At 44.0% G+C, this 17,331-nt stretch overlaps 1 protein-coding gene across 4 annotated transcripts in view; it reads left to right on the top strand.

Annotated features, from left to right (window-relative positions):
* Positions 1–17,331, top strand: part of LOC134353151 (CD99 antigen-like protein 2) — a 217,609-nt gene that overhangs the window by 136,717 nt on the left and 63,561 nt on the right. For all 4 annotated transcript variants that reach the window (XM_063061120.1, XM_063061117.1, XM_063061119.1 and 1 more), the window contains exon 3: positions 11,070–11,111. In XM_063061120.1, the coding sequence (XP_062917190.1) occupies positions 11,070–11,111 (42 nt within the window). The remainder of the gene's footprint in view (positions 1–11,069; positions 11,112–17,331) is intronic.

The raw sequence follows: 17,331 nt of genomic DNA, 5'->3' as shown, positions 1-17,331 counted from the left end.
AGTTCTCTAATAAGGTGGCCTCTGAGTGCAGGTTGAGAAATTGTTGATTTCAGGGCAGTAAGCAAATAAGTTGTGATTGCAATGGAGTCTGAGCTATCCCAGCATTCATAGCACTAGGAAACCCCTCTATTAGAATTACAATGCTATGTATTTACATTAGCGCTTCACAGCTGTTTCACATCTAGGGCTTTGTTGTCTATTACTTTCTGTCCCTTGAGAGCAAGAGAAAATACTTAGGAATCCCACAGCAAGGAGCAAAATAGATGAACAAGATATTGGCTCTCCCCTGTGGTCCGTGTGACAGACAAGGCTTGCTGCATTTAACCACACATATGTTCTTGTCCCCATGGCAATAGCTTATGCTTATTGCTCATGATCTGAAATCTCACATCTACATTTTGTTGAGCACAGACAACTTTGGCAGAACATCAAGCTGTCTGCTCTGGACGCTAACCATAATGCTATCTGAAATTAGCCAAGATGCTTCTACATGCCTACAAGGTCACAGAAACATGGCACTTTTGTAGAGTTATGTGGTCATAGAGCACTATAGCACAGAAACAGGCCCACCTAGTCTGTGCCAAGCTATTAATCTACCTATTTCCATCAACCTGCACCGCGACCATCGCCCTCCATACCCCTCCCATCGATGTACCTATCCAAACTTCTCTTTAATGTTGAAGTCGAGCTTACATCCACCACTTCCACTGGCAGCTCATTCCACACTCTCACCAGCTTTTGATTTTCCCTTGAGCATTTTGCATTTCACCTTTAACCAATGATCTTCAGCTCTAGTCTCACCCAACCTCAGTGGAAAAAGTCTGCTTGCATTTACCCTATCTGTACCTTTTGTAATTTTGTGTACTTCTTTCAAATCTCCCTCATTCTCCTACACTCCAGGGAATAAGGTCCTAGCCTATTTAACCTTCCCCTCTAACTCAGGTCCTCAAGCCCTGGCAATAATACAGTATAGAATTAAAATTGAAAAGCTTCGTTTGATGGAATTCTGAAATAAAACTGGAAATGCTGAGACACAAGAGACTGCAGATGCTGGCAGCTCATTCCACATTCTCAGCACACTTTGAGAGAAGAAGTTCTGCCTCATTTTGCAAAAGAAAACTTAACAAAATAAAACTGTAAAATGCTGTCCTTTGTGAATGCCTGGTGGCAGTCATGTAGGGCTGATTCCTTGGTCCTGGACACAGATTCACCACCCTATGGCTAAAGAAATTCCTCCTCATCTCTGCTCTAAATATACATCCCTCTATTTTGAGGCTGTATCCCCTGGGCCCAGACTCGCCCACCAAAGGAAACATCCTCTTCACATCCACTCTATCTAGGCCTTTTATAATCGATAGATTTCAATGGGATCCCCTACCTCTCATTCTTCTAACTTGCAGTGAGTACGGGCCCAGAGCCATCAGATACTCTCTGGAATCAATTCTGTGAACCTCCTCTGAATCCTCTCCAAAGTCAATACATCTTTTCTTAGGTAAAAGGCCCAATACTGCTCATAATACTCCAAGTGAGACCTCACCAGTCCCTTATAAAATCTTAGCATTACACTTTTGCTTTTATGTTCTAGTTCTCTTGAAATGAATGCTAACATTGCATTCGCCTTCTTTAGCCAGAAGCTGGTGAATCTGTGGAATTCATTGCCTCGGGAGGCTGTGGAGGCCAGGGGGTCATCAGGTGTACTTAAGGCAGAGTTTGATATGTTCTTGTTTAGATAGGGTGTGAAAGGTTACGGGGAAAAGGCAAAAGAATGGGGTTGAGAGGGACATGATCAGCCATGATGAAATGGTGGAGCAGACACGATGGGTTGAATGACCTAATTCTGCTCCTCCGCCTTCTAGTCTTATGGTCCTATGTAGTTAGCCTATGGGTGAAAAAAAATCTCCCACCCTTACATCCACTCTAACTCCCATACTCCTCACCTTAAACCTCAACCATTGTGTCGCAGGGGAATGTTTCTCACTATCCACACTATCCTATGCTTGTAACTTTATTTCTCAGGTTGCTAATGATACAAACCTACCCCCCCCCCACTTCTTCCATGTAGCCCCCTGTGCTAAAAGGAAAACAAACCCAGTCAATCCGGTTTCTTAACACTCAACATTTCATAACAGACAATTGCCTGATGAATCCTCTCCAGTGCCATCACATCTTTCCTCTTGTGTGGTGACCAATACTCCAGCTGGAGTCTAACCAAAGTTCTATAAGGTTGTACCGTAACCCCCATGCTGTTCTAGTCTATGCCCCACTACTGAAGGCCCACACCCCATAGGCTTCTTCATCACCTCATCATCATTGTTGTTGTAATTATTATTATTGTTATCAGATTTATTATCTCTAACGTGTGTTGTAAAAATTAAGTCCTGAGAAGAGGCCACGTCCCAGATGGTGAGGGTCCTTCGAGGCACTGCCTTTGAAGATGTTCTCGATGGTAAGGAGAGTTGTGCCCGTGAGTCTACGATCCCCTACAGCTTTTGCCAATCTCGTACATTGGTGCCTTCATACCACGTAGCGATGCAACCAGTGAGAATGCTGTCCGTGGTACATCTGCAGACATTTGTTAGAGTGTTTGGTGACATGCCAAATCTCTCCAAACTAATGAAATAAATCCACGGATCTTATCTACTTATCCTGCCACCTTTGGGGATCCATAGACTTGTACACCGAATCAGCAAGTCCCTCTGCCAATACTCAGTAGGGCTCAGTAATTCATCACATGTGTCTTACCTTTTATAATCACCTTTTATAATCCTTCCAAAAATGCATGTCCTCGCTTACCCGGATTAAATTCCAATTCTGTCAGTCTGCCCAACTTACCCTTATGCTGGCTAACACTCCCCTTGTCGATGTCAATAATGCAGCGAAGTTTTTGGGTCATCTGCAAACTTCCCAATTGTACTTCCACATTCATGTCCAAATCATTAATGTCATAGCACTCATATCTGTGGTAAACCACACAGCTTTCAGTCATAAAACAATCTGCCTCCCTCATTCCCTACCAAGCCAATTTAGGATCCAGTTAACCAACCTGCATTGGATCCCATGTTAAACTTTAAGACCAACCTTCCAGGTGGGACCTTGTCAAAGGATTTATCAAAGGAGGTTGATGTGGGCCACATCAATCTCATTGTCTTCATCATATCTTTTGGCTTCTTCAAAAGAACAATCAGGTTTACCAGACAGGATCCACCAGTAAAGAAGATCCTTGCTAACTATCCCTGGTCAACCCTGCTCTTCCAATTGTACATTAAATCTGCCCTCAAGTTTACTGACATTAGAATTATTGGCTTGTAGTTTCCTGGCTTATCCTGGTCCACCTTCTTGAGTAAAGGTACCTCATTTGTTGTCCTCTAGTCATCAGGAACCTCATTTAAGAATTTCCATTAGAGCCCCATCCCTTTGCTTCCTATGGATTTGTCTGTCTTTATGCCTTTTAAGACATTTAATACATCTTTTTAAACTGTTAACATGCTCTAGACTATTCCTGTTTCCCTCCCTGAAATATGCACCTATAATGTCTTCCTCTTTAGTGAATGCAGATGAGAAAGATTAATTTAAGACCTCACAACATCCTCTGACTCCACACACACATTGTCGCTCAGCACTACTCTGTCTCTGAATACACTCTGGCTCTTAATATACATATAAAATGCCTTAAGATTTTCCTAAAGATGCCCTGGGAATGTCCATAAATGTCCTGGGAATTTATTTAAAATTTCTTGAAATTTATAAGAAACAGTGATTTTTTTTTAATGTACTCGAATCCATCAGAAAATCCTTCCAGGTCCGTACCGAGGAAGAGCACAGGATTAAAAGATGCTGTACAAGTCCCAGAGGCTAAGAAAGCAATAGACTTTTGTTTGGTCTGTCACAATATCAGCATCCAAACTGCAGGACCAATGAGGTGCAATCAACTGTTCTTAAGGGCCTGCGTTAAAAGGCTTTCTCCCTTATGGACTGATGTTATTAGCAGAATGATTCGTGAAACTCCAGCCTCTACAATTGCTTTTATTGTCCTCTGCCTCTTGTTAAGCCTCTAATTGGAATCACATTTCGACTTGCCCTGGTTCAGCCAACTGAAAAATATTCTTCATTAAATCCTGTTAAGCTTCCAACCAGCGCACCAGTTCCACCTGTGAAACCTGCAGTCATTAGGAGAGCATTTGTTATTCAACAGGCAAAGAGACAGCTGCCAGCAATTGTATTTAATGTTCCAACAGAGGCATGGCGTGAAAATCTCTCTGAAGCCACCTCTGTCGTCAGTTTGCGTACCTGGGAATGTGTGTGTGGGGGGGGCGGGGGGCGGGGGGCAGGCTTACAGGAGAGGTACACAAATAGTACCAGCAATCAGAATGATACACATAAAATGCTACGTTCCTCCAGCATTTTGTATGTGTTACTCCGGATTTCCAGCACCTGCAGAGTCTCTTCTGTTTACCTAATTTCCCGGTGGTTTCCCTGATGAGTTTTCAGAAATTAATGGTTAATTCATTGTGGGCCAAATGGCCTGTTCCTGTTCTGTGGTCTAAGGTGTGGAGCATAGTAGCCAGGTTTGACGGAAACCTGTTATTGTAATGGACAAATCATAAAAAGGTCTGCACTGTGATATATTCTTTGGCCTCAGACATCCACTACTGCTTGAATTTTCTCAGCACGCTGGTGTAATACGATAGCAGGGGGCATAGCTTTAATGCGTTTGGAGGAAAAAATCAGGGTTATTTGAGTAGCAGTTTTTTTTCCACACCTGGAAAGGTGGTAGGGATGGGGAACACTCTTGTCAGGAGTGGTGGTAGAGCCAGATAGATTCGAGACATTCAAGAAACTTTAGATAGAACATAGAACATTACAGCAGAGTACAAGGCCTTCAGCCCACAATGTCTTAAACGAAAAGGCCATGCGACCTTAAGACAAGAGAGCATATTAGGCCATTCGGCCTATTGAGTCTGCTCCGCCATTCCATCAAGGCTGGCTATTGTCCCTCTCAACCCCATTCTCCTGCCCTCTCCCTGTAACCTTTCATGACCTTATGAATCAAGAACCTATCAACATCCACCTTAAGTATACCCAATGACTTGGCCTCTGCGGCCGGCTGTGGCAATGAATTCCACAGATTGACTATTCTCTGGCTAAAGAAATTCCTCCTCATCTCTGTTCTTAAGGGACAATCTTCTATTCTGAGGCTGTGTCCTCCAGTCCTAGACTCCCCACGACAGGTAACATCTTCTCCACGTCCATTCAATTTAGGCCTTTCAATATTTGATAGGTATCAATGAGATTCCCCCATCTCTTTTAAACTCCAACAAGTACAGACACAGAATATTCAAATGCTCCCCATATGTTAACCCTTTCATTCCCGGGATCATTCTCATGAACCTCCTCTGGACCCTCTCCAATGCCTTTCTTAGATAAGCAGTCCAAAGCTAATAATACTTCCAGTTCTCCAGTCTCCAATTTAAGAAATCCTTAAATACTGAAAAAGGATCTAGTGCTTTTCCAGCATACATGACGAATAAACTCTTCACAGGTTTCCAGCCGGCTACAGGTATCAATTTTAACTGACATTTCGATGACAAACTCTGCCTAGTCTGGTGGTATTTATACCGCCATTGTCCATCCATCCTGATTGTTTAGTCCTCATCCAATCAGGTTTTCTGCCTCCCACCTTGTTTACTATCGAAACCTAACAATGAAGAGGAACCCATCACCACTACCTGTCTTCCCTATATTTCGGCAGTTTCTGGAAGGATTGCCAGGATCCTGAAGAAATACTGGATTAATACCATAAAAGGAAGCTCAAATCACAACTTATGTGGTTCAAAGATGACCCGGGACTCAGGATGACAGGCATTTACAGGATTCCCTGTGAATGCGGAACAGTATTTATCAGCCAGTCGGGATGCACGGTGGAGACCTGCATCAAGGAGCACAGGAGGTGTATCCGTTTAGGTCACCCGGAAAAATCGGCGGTAGCAGAACATTGCATTCACAATGGCCACGGGGCTGACTACTGTGCAGTGCCAATGGCTTGGTGAAGGAAGCCATTGCAATAAAACTAGAGGAAAAGAATTTTAACAACGACGAAGACCTTGCTCTGAGAACTGGAATTTGATTGTAAACAAGGTGGGGCAGCAGAAACCTGATTGGATGAGGACTAATCAATCAGGAGGGACAGATGATAGAAGCTGAGTATATATACCACCAGACAAGACATGCCCAGGCATCATCCCCGATGAAGATGGCAGAGTTTGTCATCGAAACGTCGGTTAAAATCGATACCTGTACCCGGCTGGAGGCTCAAGAAGAGTTTATTAGTCCTTAAATATTCATGATGGGCACATGGATGAAAGAAAAAAGGAGAGATCTGTGGGAGGGAAGGGTTAGGTGGAACCTAGGGTAGGTTAAATGTTTGGCACAACATCGTAGGCTAAAAGAGTAAACAGATTGGAAATCTTTCATTTAAAGAAACAAAGACTTTGATCTGGAGCTCCTTAAAGATTATACAAGGGTTCAATAGAGTAGAAGTGTGGAGAGCATTTCTACCTGTCAGAGATTATGATGAATATACAAGGCACTGGAATGTGCTGAGACACATGCAGGCTTCTCCTATTACTTCCCTGGGTTGTGTTGGTTGTAAACGCAAGCATGATGTACATGTGATAAATGAATCAGAATCTGAAGAGCTTCTAAGCAATCCAATAAGGATGCCAAGGGAAATTCCCTTACTTGGAACCGAGGACAAATGTAGAACTTGCTACCACAGGAACTGGTTAAAAGAATTATTCGCCTTTTCCGTCACCTCCAGACCACCCTGCACTTTGAAGCTGAAAAATTCTCAAACTCACAGCATTTTCTGCGAAGCTAACACAGATGGGTGTGATAACGTGCAGAAGCTGAATGAGAATGAAGTGTTAGGCTGAAGATGACTCCGCTAGTTTTCTTCGAAGGATAGAACAGCACAACACAGCACAGGCCCTTCCGCCCACAATGTTGTGCCTTTAAAGTCAATCTAACCCTTCCCTCCCACATAGCCCTCCATTTTCCTATCATTGATATGCTTATCTAAGAATCCAATGGAGTCTTGGGCAAGGTTTGATCGGTGCAGTTTGTGGATTGGACTTGCTTTTAGAGAGGACTCGGTTTCTGGTTATTCCTTCTCTCATTGCGATTTTGTGTGATTTTGATGAGGGAGGTCCGGCTGTGCAGGCTGCAGTCAATGAATGTCACAGCGGCAAACTGAACTGAACCAGACTGTTTCAAGGTCTCTGCGGTTTGATGTTTAATATCCTGTGTCTTATTCGCTCGTTTTTGGCCGTTTGCGCAATTTGTTCTTTTGATGTTCTGTTTGAATGGGTTCCATGGTATTTCTTTGTTACATGGCTGTCTGCGAGAAGGCGTATACTGCATACATACTTTGATAATGAATGTTCTTTGAATCTTCGTATCAGCTTCTACTACCACCGCTGGCAGGCATTTCATGGACGTACTGCTCTGTGTCAAAAACCACCTCCGACATCGCCCTATACTTTCCCCAATCACCATGAAATGACGTTCCTTTCTATGATCCACTTCTTCCCTGTGGGAAAAGTCTCCGGCTGTCCACTCGATCCAGGCCTCTTATGCTGTACCATCTTTTGTACTTGGGAGAACAGACAGGTTGTTCATTTAACATATCGGGCGGAAGGTGGTGCTGCTGCCTCCCAGTGACTTGCTCTTTCAGCATCCCACCTCGGAGGCTGCTCGGGTAGGCTGTCAACTACCACACAGATGGTGAGGCAAATGGGTGTCTTCAAAGGCAAATTAGAAGAGAGAAAAGAGGATACAAATGATGGAAAGCAGGGATGAGGCGGATGAAACGTGTGGCTTCATTTCACTAATTCCATTACCCTTTATTCCAGATAATTTTTTCGATCTTATTGTCTCAACCAGAGTAAGAACCGATATCATAAAGGGCAACAAATGTCATCAAATTATGCAATGAAAGAACAGACAAGTGAACAAAAGAGGAAAGAGAGAGCACTAGAAAGATGTTTGTGCCTGTTCTTAACTTTTAGAACATAGAAACATTACAGCACAGTACAGACCTTTCGGCCCGCAATGCTGTGCTGACTTTTTAACCTACTCCAAGAACAATCTAACCCTCCCTCCCACATAGCCTTTCTTTCTTTAGCCATTGAATAATGAATATGTGGAATTCATTGCCACAGACGGCTGTGGAGGCCAAGATATTGAGTATATTGAAATTGGGAGGTTAATAGGATTTGATTAGTAAGGATATCAAAGGTTATAGGCAGAAGGTAGGAGAATGAGGTTGAGATGGAATGTAAATCAGCCATAATTGAATGGCGAAGCAGGCTCAATGGGCTGAATGGCCTAATTCTGCACCTTTGCTTTATGGTCTTTTCAGTAGCTTCCTGGGTCTGATTGTTGAAATGCTACAGAGTTCTCTCCCCTAACTGCAGAATCAAACCCTGTTCAAGGTGCCAGAGAGCTGCATGCATAGTTAAGCTTCAAAAACAGAAAGCGATTTCTCTGCTTTGGGGATCTTCCACTCCCTCTGGATGCAAGTCTCTTAATGAAATGTCGACCATCCCCCTCCCTCCACGGTTGCTGCCCGACCTCCTGAGTACCTCCGGCGGTTTGTTTTTCACTACAGAATCCAGCATCTGCTGTCTCTTGTACCTCTATTAGTTTTATTGTTAGTTATCAGTCTCCACCTTGTGGCAGTAACTCCAAACCTGCTGAACTAGCTTCTACAGGCAACTTTAGATTATATGTGTGTATATATAGGCTGATTTGAGGAATACTTTAATTTTAAATAAGATCACTCAAGTCCTAAATCCGTGCCGTTAAGTATTTTAATGTTGTTGCCCAGTATATCTAAAATGACCACGTTTTTAATCTGTATGAAATGGATCTCCACAGGACCACCATTGTAAGGTATCTTGGCCAGAATTACCTTGGTGCCAACAGAGGTGTATTAAGTGGTTACTGGTTGCTGTGCCAACATCTGTTTTTAATTCCAATCCACCCTACAGTGGGCACAGAAGTGCTCTTTAATAACATCACTACCTGGGTTGGATCTCTTGGAACACATGTTGGGGCAGAATGCAGGAAGGAGTTTCTTCGGAAGTCAGGTATGAGGCATAAATCTTGTAATGTTAGCCATTTAAATTTTTTTAAATATTTAATTCCGAGATACAGCACGGTAACAGGACCTGCCAGCCCAGGGATTCTGTGCCGCCCAATTAAACCCACGTGACCAATTAACCCACCGCGTCGTAGTAATGTGGGAGGAAACCAGAGCACCCAGAGGAAACCAACGCGGTCACGGGAAGAACGTGCGAACTCCTTACAGACAACAGCCAGAGTTGAACCCCAGTCGTTGGTGCTGAAAAGCGATGTGCTAACCACTACGCTACCGTGCCATGCATTAGATGTTCAAAGCAATTTTTAAAATGGCAACCAGCTCACACTATCGTAAGGAGAACAAAGAAAAGAAAGTTTTGGTCATCTTATGCTCAACAAAGTAGCTCAGTAGAGAAATAAAACACATTCCTGTGATAAGAGGTGGCCTTTGAAATAGCCAGGTTCAGTGGCGTGACACAGGCTTCAGAGAAATTTCTGGAAAAGTACAGAATCAGCTTTACTGCAATTACTGAAAAATTACAGGTGATCATATAAAAAGTCAAGTACAGGATGCTTCAACTACAATAAAAATACAATGAAAATAACAATTCCACAGTCTCGTCCCAGAGCCCACAGCTGGGATGTTGGGGGGAAGGTACCAGAGGTGTGGGGCGGAATGCCATGGATTGGGAGCTGGGGTTGGACTGAGGATCAGCAGCCAAGGATTAATGATAGTGGGAGATGGGGTGGCTTTATCGTTGGTCATATTTGAGGGTTTGTCAGCTGAGGTGTTTGAGATTGGGCAGCTGAGGAGGGAGGGAGTGTAATGTTTGTGTGTGTGTGGTGGGCAAATCAGAGTCATGTCAGTTGACAGAACTGGAAAAAAACGGAAGTGCCTTGTGAGGGTGAGGTGGTAGGTGGGATTGGCAGACGGGTGGAATTTGAGTGCTGTGTGGCTGAATATTGAGGGAAGAGCCCACCAAGGCAATGATTACGAACTTGTGTTATCCTGAGACAATCTAGGGTGGAATCTAGAACATGTCAGCACAGTACAGGCCCTTTGGTTCACAGCGTTGTGCTGATCTTTTAACATACTCCAAATCAATCTAACCCTTCCCTCCTACATAACCCTTCATTTGTCTATCATCCCTGTGCCTATTTAAGAGTTTCTGAAATATCCATGGTACATTGGGAGTCAGCAGCACTGTCTTTTGTTCGATACGTTAAATGAACTTCCTATTATCTGTTCTCACAAGTATAAAAGATCAAATTGGCAGCCAGAGACATGTTCCCAGGTAGAAATGGCTAATACGAGGAGGCATAATTGCAATGTGAATGGGGGAACGATCAATCTAACCCTTCTCTTCCACATAGCCCTCCATTTTTCCAGCATCCATGTGCCTATCTAAGAGTTTCTCAAAAACTCCTAATGTATCTGCCCCCACTACCACCCATGGCAGTGTGTTCCACACCTGTACGACTCGCTGTGTAAAGAACTTACCTTTGACAGTCCCTGTATAATTGGGGTGCCCAACCCGGCGTCCACAGACCCTTCAGTTAATGGTAGGGGTCCATGGCATAAAGAAAGGCCTGCTCTATACTTTCCTCCAGTCACCTTACAATTATACCTCTTGGCTTAGCCATTTCCACCTTGGGAAAAAGTCTCTGGCTGTCCACCAGTGTGTGCCTCTTAGCATCTTGCACTCAGCATTTTCTTTAAAAAATGGTGTTTGAACGGTGACTTCTCTGAAGAGCATGTTGCTTTGGCTGGAAGTTGCTCAGGTGGGAAATGAGTGTAAGTCTAACACAACCCATGAACCATTCTGCGCTGCAGGTGGATGTCACTGCTAATGGGAGATAACAGTCGTGTTCATCTTGTTGTACTGCAATGCTTTCCACAAAACTAACACAGTTTATTTTCTCAACAGCTCCTGCGAAACCTCGCAACCCCTCAGGTGGGGCAGATACTGGTAAGTGTTTTACCTGTAATACACAGTTTACTACCTAAGGGAGTGAAGAAGTCATAAAATTGAGTTTATAGCCATTTGCTCAAATACATGTAAGCACCAGGGTGCAATGAAAAACTTACTCACTGCAGCGTCACAGATACATTAGAGACACAAGAAAAATATCAATTAAACAACATTATACCAGAAGGGATACAATTAGAACAAAGAAACAAAGCCCATTGTGGCAAAAAGTGACCATAGTCTTGCTGTACAGAGGGAGTGATTAAGGTCGTGCCCTGTTGGTTCAAGAGCTGAGTGATTGAAGGGAAGTTTTTGGACCTGGTGGTGTGGGATTCAGGCTCTGGTCCTCCTTCGCAATGGTAGCTACAAAAAGATGGCATGGCATGAATGGAAGGATTCTTTGATGGATGTTGCCTTAGACCAGGGGTTCCCAAACATTTTTTATGCCATAGACCCCTACCATTAACCCAGAGGTCCATGAACCCCAGGTTGGGAACCCCTGCCTTAGACCATGAGATATAGGAGCATAATTAAGCCATATGATCCATCACACCTGCTCCACCATTCCATGATGGCTGATTTATTATCCCTCACACTCCCATTCCTGATAATATTTGACACCCTTGCTACTCAAAAACCTATCAACCACTGTTTTATTAGATTAGATTATGAGGACACACAGTCCTGTTTTATTGTCATTTAGTAATGCATGCATTAAGAAATGATACGATATTCCTCCGGTGTGATATCACAGAAACACAGGACAGACCAAGACTGAAAAACTAACAAAACCACATAATTATAACATATAGTTACAGCAGTGCAACAATACCATAATTTGATGAAGAACAGGCCATGGCACAGTAAAGAAGTTCAAAGTCTCTCGAATGTCCCACATCTCACGCAGACAGGAGAAGGAAGGAAACTCTCCCTGCCATGCCCGACTACAGTCCGACTCTGAGTTGTCCGAAAGCTTCGAGCTCTGATCAGCTCTCCGACACCGAGTACTGAGCACCATCTCTATCCAAACGATCCGACCTCAGCCTCGGTCGCCAGCAGCAGGCAAAACCGGGGATTTTGGGGCCTTCCCTCCGGAAGATTCTCGATCATGCAGTAACAGTGGCAACGAACCAGCATTTCAGAAATTTTTCCAGATGTGCCTCTGTGCTTTCACGTCTGTCTCCATCAAATCAGAATTGTCCATGGCCCCTATTTAACAGGTACGATATCATTTTACCGGCGAGATGTGCGCGTTGCGTCACGCTGCCATCTTCTCCTCCTGCCTTCTACCCAATGACTTTGCCAGCTGTGGTAGTGCTTCATGCAGGTACTACCGAGGGTGGGGAGGGATGTGCACTGGACTGAATGCACTGCTCTCTTCAGCTTCTGAATTTCCTGAGCATCGAAACTGGCGAACCGCACCACAATGCAACCAGTCAGGATACTTTCAACAGGACAGTTGCAGAAGTTTGTTGGACTGCTGGGTGGCAGACCATTCTAAGAAACTTGAGGCACTGGTGGGCCTTCCTTGTGATTGCATCTAGGTGCTTGATCCTCTTCATGTTCATTTTCAGAACCTTGTTCAGTTCATTTAGAGATACGGCACAGTAACAGGCCCTGCCAGCCCAACGAGTCTGCGCCACCCAGTTACACCCACGTGACCAATTAAGCTACTAATCCATACGTCTTTGGAAAGTGAGAGGAAACAGGAGCACCCTGAGGAAACACACTCAGGGAGGGAACGTAGAAACCCCTGACAGAGAGAGGCAGAATTGAACCCGGATTGCTGGCACTGCAACAGCGTCATGCTAACTGGTGAGCTGTCACGGCTAAATCTAACCAGAAAATGCTGCTCTGCAGGTTGTGAGGTAAGTATAATTTTTACGGGTTGTGATCTGGCTTTTGTTATCAGGAATTGTGGGGAAAGCAGAGAAGAAAGGAAGTGGCAAAAATAGCTGAAAGACTAGTAAATGAAATGGGGGTAGCACTGGTTAAAGAGTCAAAACTGGGCAGTCGGCCCAATGACCTGCTCTCTCACAATATTATTCAGTGCCATCCAGGGCCAGATGTAACTCTAGTTGCTGAATGGATTAATATTCTGATTCAAATTAATTTATTTATCACATGAACATCGAAACATACAGTGAAATATGTTGTTTGTGTTAACAACCTAAGCATGTGCTGGGGGCAGCCTGCAAGTGTTGGCACCAACATAGCGTGCCTACCGTGTTCAGCAAAAACAACACAAGGAACAACAGCACAACAAACCCCTTTTCCTCCCTCCCAGCCACTCATACATAAAGACAGTCCTCCAGCCCCAAGAGAGGACCCTCATACCTGGTACCTCTCTCTGTGAAAAGAGTTGGAATACTTTTTCTGCAGATAGTAACAGTATATCATCATCATCATCATCATCATGATGTGCCATGTTGTAAGACGTGGGCGATCATGGTCTTATCCATGACTATGATTGTTCTTGGCAAATTTTTTCTACAGAAGTGGTTTGCCATTGCCTTCTTCTGGGCAGTGTCTTTACAAGAGGGGTGATCTAGCCATTATCAATACTCTTCAGAGATTGTCTGCATGCCATCAGTGGTCGCATAACCAGGACTTGTGATCTGCACCAGCTGCTCAGATGACCATCCACCACCTGCTCCCATGGCCTCACGTGACCCTGATCTGGGGGGCTAAGCAGGTGGTCCACCTTGCCCAAGGGTGACCTGCAGGCTAGCAGAGGGAAGGAGCACCTTACACCTTGCCACCCAGATACACAGTATCTGATTCAGTAATAATGGTAAAAATGCTGGATCTGGAAATAATGTTGTCCAGAAAGTTCTTCTGAAGTGAAGAATGAGGCACATATCTTGTGGTTACAGTCCTTTTATTAAACGTTCACAACAAGCCAATAATAGTAAACCACAGCGGTAGCTAACTCTCACTCTACTGTAAGTAAGGAGGAAAGAGTGAACAAAGAACTGAGCAAAGCGCCTTGCCTCGTACTTCAACCACAGGACCAGAGGTCAGATCCCGATGGCCAAGGCGGATACAGAATTAGAGGGCTGTACATGTGTGTCGGTGAGTTGGGGGGGAGAGGGAGGAATGGGACCTGTTTTCCTCTCAGTGTTTCATTGCTTGTTGTGTCTGTGTTACTTTGCCCGGCATGGTGGGCATGTTTTGTTGGCACCAGAATGTGTGGCGACACTTGCGGGCAGCCCCCAGCACTTCCCTAGGTGTGTTGGTTGTTGACGCAAATGGCGTATTTAACTGTTTGTTTTTGTGTACCTAAGACATAGGAATAGGGGAGCATGTGATAAATAAATCTGAATCTTGATATTGAAAACTAGTTCAACTAGATAGCTGAGGAAATTCTTTTGTTGAGGACAGCCTTTGAGACAATAAAGACATCTTTGATATACTTGTGCTGCCATGCCATCCCAAGCTTACAAACAAAGAAAGTACAAGAATACAGAACCAACTGTACTATACATTACTGAAAGCCCACTGAGCATTTACTGACAAACCGGTGATTATACAAACACACTAGCAAGCATAAAGAAAGTCAAACTACAAGAAAATTAGTGATTTAAACCCTAATACAACTGATATAAGATGAAGATGAGAAATTGTGCAGATGCTGGAAATCCAAAGCAACACATACAAAATGGCGGAGGAACTCAGCAGGAGGTTCTATTGTAGTATAGTGCACGGACCTTTACCTTGCTGAGTGCAGACGGCAACTCTCATATCTCCTTATATCTGCCCCTCGAAAAGGACCACACTCCAGACCATCAGAAAACTGTATCCAACTCCATAACTGACCTCATCTGCTCCAGAGTACTCCCATCCACTGCCACCAAACTTATAGTTATCTTCTAAGAGAAAATCTGCCGATGCTGGAAATCCAAGCGACACTCACCAAATGCTGGAGGCCAGGCAGTATCTGTGGAAAAGAGTAAACGGTCGGTGTTTCGGGCCGAGACCTTTCATCAGTCCTGAGGTCATCCACTTTGGAAGGAAAGGTTGATTCCAGAGATGAAGGGATTAGACTGTGAGGAGAGATTGAGTCGCCTGGGACTGTACTCACTGGAATTCAGAAGAATAAGAGGGGATTTTATAGAAATATATAAAATTATGAAATGGATAGATAAGATAGAGGCAGGGAAGTTGTTTCCTTTGGTAGGAGAGATGAGAACTAGGGGACTTAGCCTCAAGATTCAGGGGAGTAGATTTATGATGGAGATGAGGAGGAACTGCTTTTCCCAGAGGTTGGTGAATCTGTGGAATTCTCTGCCCAATGAAGCAGTGCAGGCTATCTCAGTAAGTATATTTAAGACAAAGTTGGATAGATTTTTGCATAGAAGGGGAATTAAGGGTTATGGGGAAAAGGCAGGCAGGTGGAGATGAGTCCATGGCCAGATCAGCCAAGATCTTATTGAATGGCAGAGCAGGCTCAACGGGCCAGATAGCCCACTCCTGCTCCTATTTCTTATGATCTTATATATTCCATCTGGGTAGCCTCCAACCTGATGGCATGAGTATAGATTTCTCCTTCTACTCCCCTCCCTGGCCTTTTAACCCTACCCACCATGCCATTACTTCCCTCTGGGTCCCCTCCCACTTTCCTTTCTCCCATGGTCCACTCTCCTCTCCTATCAGATTCCTTCCTCTCCAGCCCTTTACCCTTCCTACCCACTTGGGGCTCCACCTATCATCTTCTGGCTAGCCTCCTTCTCTTCCCTCCACCTTTTTATTCTGGCATCTACCCCTTCCTTTCCAGTTCTGAAGAAGGGTCTCAGCCTGACACGTCGACCGTTTATTCATTTCCATGGATGCTGTCTGACCTGCTAAGATAGAAGATGAAGCTGCTTTAAACCCTTTAGCGGCAAGACGTTTGATTTTTACAAGTTTTAATTCTGCGCTGGGAATTGTGAAGAAAGGTGAGAGTTATGTGAGGTGGCAGATGCTGCCATCAGTAAGTCATGGGCCAATCTGCTGAACCAGTAGTGATAGTAGTCTTTGTGCAAATGCCTTTCGGAAGGCAGCAAGATTCAATCACCAATCAGACATCGATTAGCTTCCTTAAAGATCATACTTGTGCCTTTCTGACAATTAGTTTCATTCTTTAGACTTTAGAGGAATGGGAGGAGATCTCGTGAAAGCATATGAAACTTTTAAAGAGCTCAACAAGCCAACTGCGGAGAAGACTTTACCTCTGACTCAGGAGCCTCAGAAGGGGATGGATTATTTGCTTAGGTTTGAGAAAAGGGTACATTTCTTCACTTGGAGGGTGGATGGAATTCTCTCCTACAAATGCCCGAGGTTCAAAACAAAGATCAATTGATTTCTGGATATTAAGGGAATCGAGGGATATGTGGTGCAGAATGTTACTGGGAGAGAAGATCAGTTTATTGGCGAAGTGAGCTGGATGGGCTGGGTAACACAAAATGCTGGAGGAACTCAAAAGTTCGACAATTCAAAATAAGTTTATTGTCAAAGTACATATATGCCACCATATACAGTCCTGAGATTCATCTTCTTGTGGGCATACCCAGTAAATCCACAATAGAATAATACCCATGATAGAATCAGTGGAAGATTGCATCAACTTGAGCATTTAACCAATGTGTAAAAGACAACAAACTGAGCAAATACAAACAGAAATAATAATAATAAAAAATAAATAAACAATAAATATTGAGAACATGAGATGAAGGCTCCTTGAAAGTGAGTCCATAGGTTGTGGGAACATTTCAATGATGGAGCAAGTGAAGTTGAGTGAAGTTATCTCCACTAGTTCAAGCGTGTGATGTTTGAGGGGTAATTACTGTTCTTGAACCTGGTAGTGTGAGTCTGAGGCTCCTGTACCTTCTGACTCAGCAAGTCAGGCAGCATCTATGGTGCAGAATAAACAGTCGAAATTTTAGACTGAGACCTTTCATCAGGACTGGAAAGGAAGGGGGCAGAAGCCAGCCCCTACCATCAGAAGGTAGGGAGAAGGGAAGGAGTACAAGCTGACAGGTGATATGTGTGAGCAGATGAGGGTGAAGGTGGGGGACAAAGTGAGAAGTTGGGAGTTGATAGGTGGAAGAGGTAAAGGGCTGAAGAAGAAGGAATCTGATAGAAGAGGAGAGTGGACCATGGGAAAAAGGGAAGAAGGGGAGCCAGAAGGAGGTGATGGGCAGGTGAGCAGCAGAGAAGGAGTGAGATGGTAACCAGAATG

The sequence above is a fragment of the Mobula hypostoma genome, chromosome 10 (assembly GCF_963921235.1).
Source record: "Mobula hypostoma chromosome 10, sMobHyp1.1, whole genome shotgun sequence".
NCBI classification, from domain to species: Eukaryota; Metazoa; Chordata; class Chondrichthyes; order Myliobatiformes; family Myliobatidae; genus Mobula; species Mobula hypostoma.
Note: the sequence above shows the minus strand (reverse complement) of the source record. Positions and strands in the feature narration are given on the sequence as shown.